Raw genomic sequence first — 13072 nt, forward strand, 5'->3', positions numbered from 1 at the left:
GATTTTACTGAAGTCCCTGTACAAGACATCAAGTGCTTCACCTCAGCCTGATAATTTGTTAAACCAATGGGATGCACAGTCAGAGCTGCCCAGGGGAGGCCAACTGAATTAGGATCTATTTTCTCTGCACACTCAACATCATAGTTATCAGAACTTGGTGTACCTGGGGAACATCATAGTTATCAGAACTTGGTGTACCTGGGGAAGGTCTGGTTGAGTAACATTATTTGGGATGAAGTGTAACTTCTTTCCTCGAATCAACATTAAAAATACTTATTTCAATATTTCCTCATTCCTTTACTCTTTGACTTTTATTCTTTTTGTATGTCACATTTCCGTCTGGATGTTTCTACCATCTGTTCTGTTGATCTATCTTAGCTCCGGAAACTTATCAGTGACTTTTCTATCTTCACGTCTATTCTGATTTTTGTTGGGATTGATGTTCTTTTTGGACTGAACACACCAAAACTTCAAGTGCCAACTGAGCTAAAGGTAAATCTCAAGGGCTTTTCATCAGTAGAATAAATTAAATAAATGGGAAATGGTTTTAGTTGTATGCTGGTTTATGGAACTGTCCTTTTGTACCCAGGTCCCTGCTTAAAGTATTCCATCAGTAGTGAGATTAATGACCATTCAATGTTAACATAAAGATTCCACATCAATTGAATTCATCTTGATCTACTTCTTGGCAGTGTAGCAGAATGTTGCTCATAATTCAACACAATTTTACTGGCTTTTAGAATGGTTGATACTAAGGATACAAACTGGAAACTGGCCACATCGGCCCTTTTATAGAGATTGTGCTTCATGCAGATAAGTTAACTTCATGTTGCACTTAACCCTAACGCATCTTGACAAAGTTCAAGCTAGATATTATTAAGTGCTTCCATTCCATTTTTCCTCATATATTCAAAATCAATTTATTTTAAAAATTAATTGACCTCTTATTCTGCCACACAAAGTAATTTTTCTATCTTAAAAGGGGATGTATTATGTTTTAACATTTTATCTGGAGAATTATTTTGATCTGAGCAGAAATCATTGTGCCTTCATCTGTCTTTATGGGAGGTATCGTGGTGAAGGTACAAAGTTTCAACAGAACTTTGATGAATTTAATAAAAGTGGAAGGTGAGATAAATCACACAGTAAGAATTAAGTAACATCAGTTGGACATTTTCTTTAGCCTGACTATTACACAGCAAGTTTCAATGCCATCGTTTTTTTCTTAACTTTAAATGAGGACAGTTAACAAACTTAATAATGTGATTAACCAAGCATTAACAAGGTTTCGTGAAGAATTGGCTTGGAATATATATTTAAACACAAAGATGTGCAACAGAGTCCTCATTTTGAAAAATATCTCAGTGTTTCAATAATCTCAGTACATCAAGAAGAGTCTTTCATGAGTTCTGTTGTTTATACGATCACTCAAACTTTAGGCTGAAGTGAATAAATTATACAATTTGTGATCACATTAGAAAAACACACAAACTAACCAAATACCCACACTTTTAAATTTTTTCTTGTAGCCAACCCGTTCAGATCGAGGCTGGTTTGTTCTTCCCTTTGGTAAAAACCCCTGGTGGATCTACCTTGCCAGTGCCTTACCTGCTCTCCTAGTAACTATATTGATCTTCATGGACCAACAAATCACAGGGGTAATTGTGAACAGGAAGGAGCACAAATTGAAGGTAGGTAATCAATTACTGTGTGCCAAGCAGGCGAGACACAGATGCTTTGGTTACATGGCAATAGTTGCTTCAGTGCAAGAAGTGTTGGAACCTCCTCAACATTCCTTCAGGAAACTGGAAGGTTTGCAGTGTTCCAACAAGGCTGAGTTTGATGGCAATTTAAAGTTTATAATTAATACTTGGATATGCTGTTTCTGTAGGTCAACTTGTCAGCATTTCACCTTTCATCAGCTCTTAAATTTTGATAACTGATACAGGTCTCTGATTGGCTGGTGCAAGTGTCTTGACATAGCTCTCTCAGTTCAGAATGCCTGTCAGCTATTTCTGTTCCTTGTCCAGCTTCCTGCTCACTCGCTGCAATCCCTATGCAACCCTCACACCTCCCACTTCCCAATGTTACAGTTAAAGCTGCCTCTGTAATTTCTAACCCATTCCAATTAGACTGCCAACAGTCACAAGCTACCTGCATCCAACTGAGATCCTACCAGTGGCCTCCAGCCTTGGGCCATCAGGCTCTCAATATCCTCCACTGGAACTTGACTACTTGCTTTGAGCATCTGTTGTTCATGAGTCCATCACTTCCAGCTCCTACTTTTATCCATGACATCATAGGGAAGGATGGCTTCATTTTTGAAATAAAAACAGAAAATGCTGGAGAAACTCAACAGGTCAGGCAGCATCAGTGGACAGAGAAATAGAGATAACATTTAAAGTCCAATATGATTCATGTCTAGATATATTTGGGACTGAAAATGTTCACTTTGTTTCTCTGCCCACTGATAGTGTCTGACCTGCTGAGTTTTTCCAGCATTTACTTTTTTTTTACTTCAGATTGCCAGCATCTGCAGTATTTTGCTTTTATTTTTAGTTTCTTAACCCAACAACAGCAATGTATATGTGTTTTGGAGGGGCTGTAATTAAATCTAGGTCTAATTGATTTGATTTATTTATTATTGTCATGTGTACCGAGATACAGTGAAAAGTATTATTTTGTGTGCTTTCCAGACAAATCATACTTTACCTAAGTACATCTGGGTAAGACAACAGAATGCAGAATATATTGTTACAGCTACAGAAAAGGTGCAGAGAAAGATCAACTTTAATATATGAGAGATCCTTTGATAAGTCTGATAACAGCAGGGGGGAAGCTGTTCTTGAATTTGTTGGTTTATTTTCTACTTTTTGTATCTTCTGCCCAATGGGAGAGAATATATCCGGGGTGGGAGGAGTCTTTGATTATGTTGGCTGCTTTCCTGAGGCAGCAGGACTTTTAGATGGAGTCAATGGAAGGAAGACTGGCTTTCATGATGGACTATTTCTTATGGTCTTTGCAGAGCAGTTGCCATAGCAAGTCGTGATGCATCTGAGTAGGATGCTTTCTATGGTGCATCTGTAAAAATTGGTGTGAGTCATTGTGGAGATCCTGAATTTCCTTAGACTTCTGACGAAATAGGGACATGGGTGTGTTTTCTTGATGACCAGGACACATTGTTGGTGATATTAACCCCCAGGAGCGTGAAGCTCTCAGGCGCTTTGGAGAAGGACGGATGCATGTTAACAGTTCTCTTATTTAACAAGTTTTTAAAAATCCTGAATTGAATAATCACACATTCTGAAAGAACTATAACACCATCTCATCTTTATATGGCAATAATGAGGTAATATGACACCTAGTGGGAGAAGCTGTTTTGTTTTAAATTGCCTCAAAATTCATTGAATGGAATGGAGTTAATAAAAGGCTATGTATAACTCTCTGTCTTCACATCATGACAAGTACAGAAGAATAATTCTCACATCAAATAGCTTCATGTGAAACAGTTGAAGTCAAGCAGGTTCAAATCATATAATTCTCTAAATGATAGAGAGCATGAAATTGATAGGAATGAAAATGAAAAATCTGAAGTCTTTTTTTACATAAAGTAATATTTGACAAGTAATTTATTTTAAAGCTTAAATGAAACTTGCAGAGAACTGGAGACAAATTTGACTTAATTAAACTATTTCTCTATCTCTGCTGCAGAAAGGAGCTGGTTACCATTTGGATCTGTTTTGGGTTGGTCTTTTACTGGCGATTTGTTCTTTTATGGGTCTTCCATGGTATGTGGCAGCAACAGTTATATCTATCGCTCACATTGATGGTTTAAAAATGGAAACGGAAACCAGCGCACCAGGAGAACAACCACAGTTTCTTGGCGTCAGGTATTTAAGCACAGAACTGCTGACTTCATTGTTTTCTTTCAAGTGCAGTTAAACGTTTAGTGCCAAATTTAGACAGAACAGAGGTTGACTTTCTATTGAATTTTTACAGTCAAGTTTTATGACGACAAAATATTGATCTATCTAACTCACAAGTTTTACAAACATTCAGTCTCACCCAGGGTATTAAATACAAAACACTGGTAAATTCCTTTTAGGTTTATGCTTTATATGCGGTAAGTATTTATCGGAATTCTTCCATGAAAATAGCAAGAGAAAGAATGAACTTGTAGCTCAATGCCTACTGCTGACAATTCGTACTGAAAACTGTCACAAATTACATGTTTCTTGCCATCTTCCAACAGGAACAGTTCTTGAGGTGTCTTGCTAAAAAGTTAAAAATCACACAACACTAGGTTATAGTCCAACAGGTTTATTTGGAAGCACTAGCTTTCAGAGCGCTGCTCCTTCATCAGGTAGGATTTCCACAGCTACCTGATGAAGAAGCAGTGCTCCAAAAGCTAGTGCTTCCAAATAAACCTGCTGGACTATAACCTGGTGTTGGGTGATTTTTAACTTTGTCAACCCCATTCCAACACCGACACCTCCACATCATTGCTAAAAAGTGATGATTCTCCTGCTTTGCATTCCTGGCTTTTCTGTTTGTGTTTCAGACATCTGACATCTGTGGTTTCTCCCCTTCCACATTTTTTGCAACTTCTGTCACTTCACCATGTTAATAATTTTCTGCGATAGAGATAGAAATTACTGGAAAAGTTCAGCAGAACTGGCAGCATCAGTGGACAGAAATCAGAGTTTCTGTGTCAAGTCGAGTGACCCTTCCTCAGAAGCGACCCAAAACGTTAACTGTGATTTCGCTCCACAGATACTGGCAGACTTGCTGAGCTTTTCCAACAACTTCTATTTTTGTCACAGAAAATTATTCCTCAGAAACGACCCGAAACACTAACTGTGATTTCTTTCCACAGATGCTGTTAAACCTGCTGAGCTTTTCCACCAGTTTCGATTTTTGTCTCTGACTTACAGCATCCACAGTTCTTTTGGTTTTTAATCATTTTCTGTGCCCTTGCTTCTGTATATTCTTGAAGCAGATAATAAAGTGTAAACAATGCAGATTAATGTTGTTTGTATTTGTCTAGCAGATTGCTCATTTCAGCATTCTGAGGTGGTAGGTGATTGTGCTAAGTACTCAACATATTCTTTGGGGAATAATGCTTCATAATTAAGGGGTAATTTTAAACTTGGACAGACTGGCCACTGCATAATCGTGAAGGAAAAAAATCTGACTTAGTAAAAGACATGGACTGACTTTTGAGAGTCACCATCTAGCTGTGAATGGGAGGAGTAGGCAAAAGCCTGAAATCTAACTGTTCCGTTAAATATACAGTTTAAGCCTGGAATGAATACAAGACAGAAGTACCAGAACCATGACTTTGTCAGTTTTAACAGTTCACATGAGCAGTCTTCATTGAGCAAAAATCTGTGAAACACTTGGTCATTTAACCTCAAGGAAATTATTTTACCTGATGGTAATATTCTCCTCAACCGCTTTTTGCCAGACCTGCTGAACTTTTCCAACAATTTCTATTTTTCTTGTTTTATTGTTGCTTGTGGTTCTTTTCAAGGATGTCACAGGAAAGCTGTTCAGGCTGAAGGGCTTACGATAAGAAGATAGTACATAGGGTAGAAACTAGCCAATATCTAAGTTGGTACTAGTGAAGGCAATCATGCAGGTTTGACAAGGGTTTATTGAAGGGACTTTACTTCTATATGTGGGACATAACCTTCAGCTCTGACTACACCACTCATGCAAATTATTTCATTTGTCTCCATTCATTCCAGCAGGGTGTGATCAGGTAAAATCCAGAAAAGATTGTCCAGTGCACCAGCCAACCAAGAGTTTTCTGGCCTTTATTTTCTGGGAAACTGCAGGATGATATTCATGATTCACTGTTATTCTCTTGGACATTGAGGCCATCTGAAGTGCACTGTGTCCAGGGATAGGGATAAAATGGTTAGCTGTTCCAGAAAGCTGGGTTCAGGCGAAGGAATGTCTTCTCTTCTGTAACATTTTATGATTTTATAATTTTACACTTGATTCATTTACATGAACTGATTCCTGTGTTGAACTGTCGGGAGTTGACTTTAATTGCAGAGGTGGCAAGTCCCATCTCCAATGCAGAGTTGGCTGATGCGAGTCAAAGCAGCAGTAGGGCTTGACAGTTAAGTCTCACCGTTGTGAGGCAGTTTGGTTGGGGGAAGGGAGAGCTGTACATTCTGATATCTATGCAATGATCCCATTTGTGGACAAAATTGTACTCTGTTGTAACACCATTTCCCTCAATCAAACACTCAGTCCACAGTCTCAGAAATAATGGTTATTTGTACAAAATTGAAGAAGACAATCTGCTACTGTGGAACTGTGCACACATAAGAAGTGAATGCCTTGAGAAAGCGAGATGGGGAGGAAAACAGTTAAGTAGAAGATTGCCTTTTAATATAAAATACATATGCATGGCAATCTTTCCAGATTTATTGTGTATTTAACACTTAAACACTTATTTTCCTTTTCCAGGGAGCAAAGGCTTACTGGTGTTGTTGTGTTCGTCCTTACAGGAATATCTGTATTTTTGGCTCCAATTCTGAAGGTAAGCTTTACAGTCTGATAAGTAACAATGCTGAGACCTTCTATTGAAGCACACTTAATAAACTTTATTAATATAACATCAGTTATATCTCAGGAGGCCTCAACTAATTCCATGGCACTTATCAATGAAGAATTGAGAGTTCCCCGAGTTTCCTCTGGCCAATATTTAGCCCTACACCAACTTTACTGCTCTTATTCTGTTTGATGGGGAGAAAGTAAGGACTGCAGATGTTGGAGATCAGAGTCAAAAAGTGTGATGAAGAGCTTATGCTCGATACGTTGACTCTCCTGCTCCTTGGATGCTGTCTGACTGGCTGTACTTTTCCAGCACCACACTTTTTGATTTTATTTTCCGTAACGCATTGCTGTCTGCAAATTGGCTCCTACATTGACAGTGACTGCATTTCAAATATAGTTTCTTGGCTGGAAAACTGCTTTAGGTCATCTTGAATTTATGAAAGACGCCTTATTTATGCAAACTTAGCTTGTTACCAGACATGCAGAGTACTTGTTAGTGCAGTAGTACGTTATACCAGCTGAGATTTGGAGCCACAAATTGGATTTTTGATGAAGGACTTATGCCTGAAACATCGATTCTCCTGCTCCTCGGATGCTGCCTGACCTCCTGTGCTTTTCCAGCACCACACTCTTGACCATTAGCCACAAATTGGGAATGGGAATGTGAAGGATTTAATTGCATGATCTCTTATTGTAACCACTTTAGACAGCCTTAAACTATTTATGCAGAAACATGTACTTCTACCTGATATTAATAACCTATTTTGCTTATTCTCAGTACATTCCAATGGCAGTGCTATATGGAGTATTCCTTTATATGGGTGTCTCCTCTTTAAATGGCATTCAGGTAGGTCTGACTTTAGATGAGCATATATCTTCTCTTTCATTGCCTTTGAACAATCACCAAAAGCATTAAACCATCAACTGGAAAAATAGCTTAGGGTAAACAGGCTGAGAAGTTTTCAGTTATCAATTAATGTCCCCTGGTGCCACTTATGAACAGGTAATTTTTCTGTTATGCTGTGCTTCTGTCAGTTCTGTCATTCTCTTTTGCAAAATGTGAGGGTTCTTTCACACGACACTTGCTCTGCAGTTGTTGTGGGTATGTTCACCTAGCCGGGAATTTGGTTTGCAGACGTTTTATCTCCTTTCCAGGTGACATCCGCAGCACTGTGGAGCTTCCTGTGAAGGGCTGCTGTACTGTATTGGTTGGCATTTATTTGGTTTCAATATCGCTGCTTCTGATTGCCAGTTCTGGTTGCTTGTTGCAGTGGTCAACAAATTTGACTGGGATAACAGAACAATAATAGAACAAGCCAAACAGAGGACAGCCAGAGAATTCCCAGAAGCCTGACACTCATCCACAGACTCCATTAATAAACACATTGACCTAGACCCAATATACGGACCACTGCAGTGAACAACCAGAAAGCAGCGAAAACAAAAACAAGTAAATGCCAACGCTTCACGAGAGGCTCCACAGTACTGAGGATGTCACCTAGACAGGGGACGAAACGTTGGCAAACCAACTTCCCAGCTCAGCGGACATACCCAAAACTACAGCAACTGGCACCTGAGCTACAAATCTTTACACAAATCTTGAATTTCTCTGTCTCACTTTCTCTCATTTTTCAAGTCTCTTCTTCAGTTAGATTTTAGGTGACTCTGAATCCCAATGACAGTGTGTCTCCCCTTCCAAAAGCTCTCAAATTAAGGCTTTAACTTTCTGTCATATTTCTGCACAACAGCATTACATGTACCAGTTAATAGATCTTTCAAAATTGAAACAAGAACTAATCCAAAATTAGAATTCCATTTGGATAAGTCATCACGTTAGGTCAGATCTGTACACTGATGATCATGTCTTTAACCTGCTCAGGCCGAACATTAGACTTGTAGTTTGCTTGGAATGTAATTTGCACTGCTAATGCTGATACTGACTTACTCAGCAGTTACCTAACTTCTGGCTTCGCCTCTTTTCTTGCTGGCACCTTTCACTATAATGTGCACAGAGGGATGTTTGACATTATTGGTGATGAGACTAAATGTTCAGAAGAGGAAAGAATATGACTGAGCCAATCAAACAAAATACTCTTTAAATGAACAGTGTGAAGTGGATTACCCTTTATTGTGACTTCAATCTTTGTGTCTTCATCAAAACTTTTCTTCTCCAGTTTTGGGATCGATGCAAATTATTTCTGATGCCCTCCAAACACCAGCCAGATTACACCTATCTTCGCCACGTGCCCCTTCGCCGAGTCCACTTATTCACAATGGTGCAAGTTATCTGTTTGGCTGTTCTCTGGGTCTTGAAGTCCACTGTGGCAGCAATCATTTTTCCTGTCATGGTAAGAGATCATCATTATTGTACAAAATTTTGCTGCAGTGTCACAGGCAAGTTTCAAATAGACAAGAGCAACTTATATTTACAAAGCATCATTAATGAAGTATTAAACAAACTCCAATTAACACTCAGCTGAAGGTATTAAGCCCCTAACCAAAGGATTAATCAACTAAGTAGGTTTTGAGATGTGCCTTAGAAGGAATGGGAGATAAAGAGATGGAGTGGTTTTGGATGGTAATTCCAATATCTGGGGTCTAGAGAATTGAAAGCGCACAGTTTGGCAAAAGACCTTGGGAATATGCAAAAATCCAGAACTGGATGAACAGGGCTGGAGGAGCAAGGCCATGGAGGGATTTAAGCTTAAGGATGAGTCTTGAAATTAGAATCATATATGAAAAAGCCAACTTAATTCACGCAGATGTGCCTACAAACATCCAAATTGTATCTCCCCAGTGGGTTCTAAAAATAGTTAGGGCGTTGTCATCCATCAATTGTTGAAAAGCTCCAGTCACATCAAATTTAGTGTTTGATTCTGATCTTGATGTTACACCTTATTTGAAATGCAATCAGCTACGATTGGACTGCAACTTTAAATTGTGAGGTCCTGAGACATTTATTTGAACCTAGCCAGTGTCATCAGAATTTGCAGCTTATCAGTGGCCATCCAGCAAAGTGGCCACTATTATTACGTGGGCTATCGTCAACTTTTCTCTTGTTACCTTTTTATGTCTAACCTCACCATTGTGCGCTTGCTCTTAGAAATTTAAACTTAACACTAAAATGGGAAAAATGACTGACTTTCTGCCTGGTAAAGATGATTCTTTGTAAATGATGGATGTGGGTTTGCTTGCTGAGTTGGAGGGTTCATTTCCAGACGTTTTGCCACCCTACTAGGTAACAACTTCAGTGGGCCTCAGGCGAAGTAGTATACATGATTCCTGCTTTCTATTTATATGGGGTCTAACTCAATGTGTTTGTTGATAGAATTCTGGTTGGAATGCCATGCTTCTGGGAATTCTCATGCATGTCTCTGTTTGGCTTGTCCTAAGATGGATGCGTTGTCCCAGTCGAAGTGGTGTCCTTCCTAATCTGTATGTAAGGATCTCTATTAACAAACATATCGAGTTCGACCCCATCTACCACCCCCTGAGAAAAAGAACAGGAAATGACATCACCACAGGAAATAACATCACTAACCCAAAGAAACCCAAACATATAAATAGAAAGCAGGAATCATGTACACTGCTTCACCTGAGGCTCACTGAAGATGTTACCTAGTAGGGTGACAAAACATCTGGAAATGAACCTCTTAGCTCAGCGAGCAAACCTACATCCACAACCTGAACCTGAGCTATAAATCTTCTCAAAACTTGTAAATACTGTGATAGTGCAGAAATTGCATTCTGTGTCAACTTACTTCAGTGGTTTACAACAATTTTTCATAAATGCTGACCTACCATGTCATGTGCTTATTTTCATCAACATATAAGATCCTTGCACTCATCCTAGTGAGAAAGTTCCTGGACCTGGTTTTTTCCCAACATGACCTTGCTTGGTTAGATGATATTTTACCTGAAAAAGACAAAAAGGAAGAAGACAAGAAGAAAAAAAAGTTGAAAACCAAAGACCAAGATAGGGACAGTATCAATGAGGTGAGTAATGTAGTTGTAATAAAATACACACCATTGTGCCATTTATGTTACCCTCTACTTTTCATGTCATTTTCAACCATTTAGATGAACTGATGAAGAATTAGAAACAAGCAACTAGAAACTTCATCAGGAAGTCACACAGTTCCCATACTACCAATAACATGATCATTCATTCATTGGAATGAGTAAGAGCATCAGAAATATCAGAACAGAGTTTCAAATGTTGTGCAGGCTGGTCAGATTGCAGTTCTCTGCAGTCAATTAATGTTCACACTAAATTGAGCTCGACTAATGGGACCCATAAAGCCACAAAATGTCCTCGGTTCAAATTCCCAACTCATGCAAGTAAGCTCTCACTGAAATACCTTATCCTGTGGCAAACCCCAGCATCATCAACCAGCACATGAACACTGATTAAAGATTGATGCTAATCCGAGAAGGTGATTTATGGTCTTTCCCTTGGAAATAAGAGACCTGTCATATACACACACAACACACAAACATTTTTTTTATATTCAAGAGATGGGTGACTTCAAAATCTTGCCAAGAATCCAACCAACACATCCTGTACAATAAGGATGACCAAGTTTCAAAATAGACCAAGGATCCTAAATTGGAAGATTTTTACTATTCCCCCCACCATGTCAGTGCTCACTACCTGCACTGGAGCCTTAACCAACCCCTGGTGTTAAATATTGGCAGCACAATCAATGCATAAAAACATTGGGATGGTTGAGTGAGCTGTTTATTTCCATTAGGGAGGGAAATTTTGAGGGAGCATTGTCTTGTGGATTCATTCTATAGTGTCAAAACATACCATAAATTGGTTAAACCACCAAGGAACTCATTTACATTTCTTTAAAATTGAAGAAAAGCTCAGGTAATGAACATTGATTACACTGATAAAGTCAGAGGGAAAACAATTTAGCAGATTGTGGGGAACGTGGCTGAATTAACCCATGCTGCATAACTGACTGTGCCGTGCATAGGATATAGAAATCCGCAATTTGTTCATTCCAAACACTCATGCAACATTTGGTCCATTGGCCCCTGGCATTATCCAAAGTAACTGTTGTTTGTGTGGGAAGCTAGTCAAGTCAATTCCAGCCAAACCCAATGCCCTTCCTATCCAAAGCCCAGGGTTTTCAGCAAAACTGACTGAAGAATAACAAATGTTACTTAGCCAAAAGGAACCCAATTACTCCAGTAGTTACTTCATCACAGAACAGAATAAAGCTTGGGACCTTGTATATGATCAAAATGGTATATCCACATTTCCTTTACTTGCAATTTTGGAAACTCAACTTAGCTACTTTAATGGAATCACAGTAGTAGATTTTACTTCTAATGCGATCTAATATGAGCATTCATGCTCTAAGTGGGGTATGCCCTCTTGTTGAGTCAGCTGTCAATACCTGTTTCCATAACAATAGTTGTACATGTTACCAATGACTGGTCAACAGTGAGTGTTGGTAAAATAAGTAGTAGATCCAGTGACTTTGGATAGAGGAAACACCTTGGACAAGGGTCAGTGGAAACCTTGACAAAGGAAATGTCAAAAAGGTGGATTAGCCAATGACACCGTATACTTCAAAACTGTGAAGTTTGCTGTGAAAATGATCCAGACAATGACAAAGCAACTGAGGACGTAGCACCAAGTCTCAGATCCTGCCTATTAAAGAAATGGAGCATGGTAACATTGATATGAATGATCCACTGTCAAGTTTAATGTCAGGATGTATCGTCATGCTGCACATTCAGGATACAATCAATTAAATTTCCATCTGCAATTATTCTGTGGAGTCCATTAGTTTGTCAGTGAGCTAACATGAACGGATTCAGCCGCAAGAGGAGTATCTCGATATGAAGTTCAATCCAACATCACCTGTATTACAGTGGACTCTACTGGTCACAGACGCATACTACAGCAAAAGCAAATAGCAAGCAATAATTCATTCATAAAATTACTCTGTCCATTGATTCAAACTGAAGACCTTGAAAGAGGCTGTAAAGTATATCTTTTCTTGTCAGAGCAACAAGCAGCATTTTAATGGCACCTTCCAGAAAGTAAGTTGTCTCAAGACACTCAGAGGAACATTACTGGACATATATTGATACTGAGTTGAAGGAGATACGAGACCAGCTGATCAAAACTTTGTTCCAAGTGATAGATTTTAAGGGAGGTGGTTTGCACCGACATTGAAGGAGGTCTATACATAATGACTATATCCATGACCTGACCCAGTGATCAGTTTCGATCATTCAATCTTAGTGCTTTGGTTGAGCAGGTGTGCATTATGCCTAGTATCATCTTGTCTTAAGAAGATATGCACACATTTGAGTTCCTTATTACAATCACAGGATAATGATAAGCCAGACTTTGACAATTTTCACTGTTTGCTTATCAAAGACAAAGACTAATTCATGCAACCCTTTTACCACAAAGCTTGGGACCGAGCTAACCTGTGTGAGGAAAGCTCGCCGATTGCATTGAAATGTAAAA

The 13072-nt window shown here is 38.9% G+C and overlaps 1 protein-coding gene across 8 annotated transcripts in view; it reads left to right on the forward strand.

Annotated features, from left to right (window-relative positions):
• Window positions 1–13072, forward strand: part of LOC122543141 (electrogenic sodium bicarbonate cotransporter 4-like) — a 76711-nt gene that overhangs the window by 55191 nt on the left and 8448 nt on the right. For 6 of the 8 annotated variants that reach the window (XM_043681492.2, XM_043681498.2, XM_043681493.2 and 3 more), the window contains 7 exons: window positions 379–492; window positions 1530–1691; window positions 3712–3890; window positions 6484–6556; window positions 7352–7420; window positions 8748–8921; window positions 10408–10569. In XM_043681492.2, coding sequence (XP_043537427.2) covers window positions 379–492; window positions 1530–1691; window positions 3712–3890; window positions 6484–6556; window positions 7352–7420; window positions 8748–8921; window positions 10408–10569 — 933 coding nt within the window. The remainder of the gene's footprint in view (window positions 1–378; window positions 493–1529; window positions 1692–3711; window positions 3891–6483; window positions 6557–7351; window positions 7421–8747; window positions 8922–10407; window positions 10570–13072) is intronic. The other 2 variants (XM_043681497.2, XM_043681504.2) reach the window with 1 other exon arrangement.

The sequence above is a fragment of the Chiloscyllium plagiosum genome, unplaced genomic scaffold, assembly GCF_037043375.1.
Source record: "Chiloscyllium plagiosum isolate Xiang-an unplaced genomic scaffold, Cpla_swu_hap1 HiC_scaffold_48, whole genome shotgun sequence".
Lineage (NCBI taxonomy): Eukaryota > Metazoa > Chordata > Chondrichthyes > Orectolobiformes > Hemiscylliidae > Chiloscyllium > Chiloscyllium plagiosum.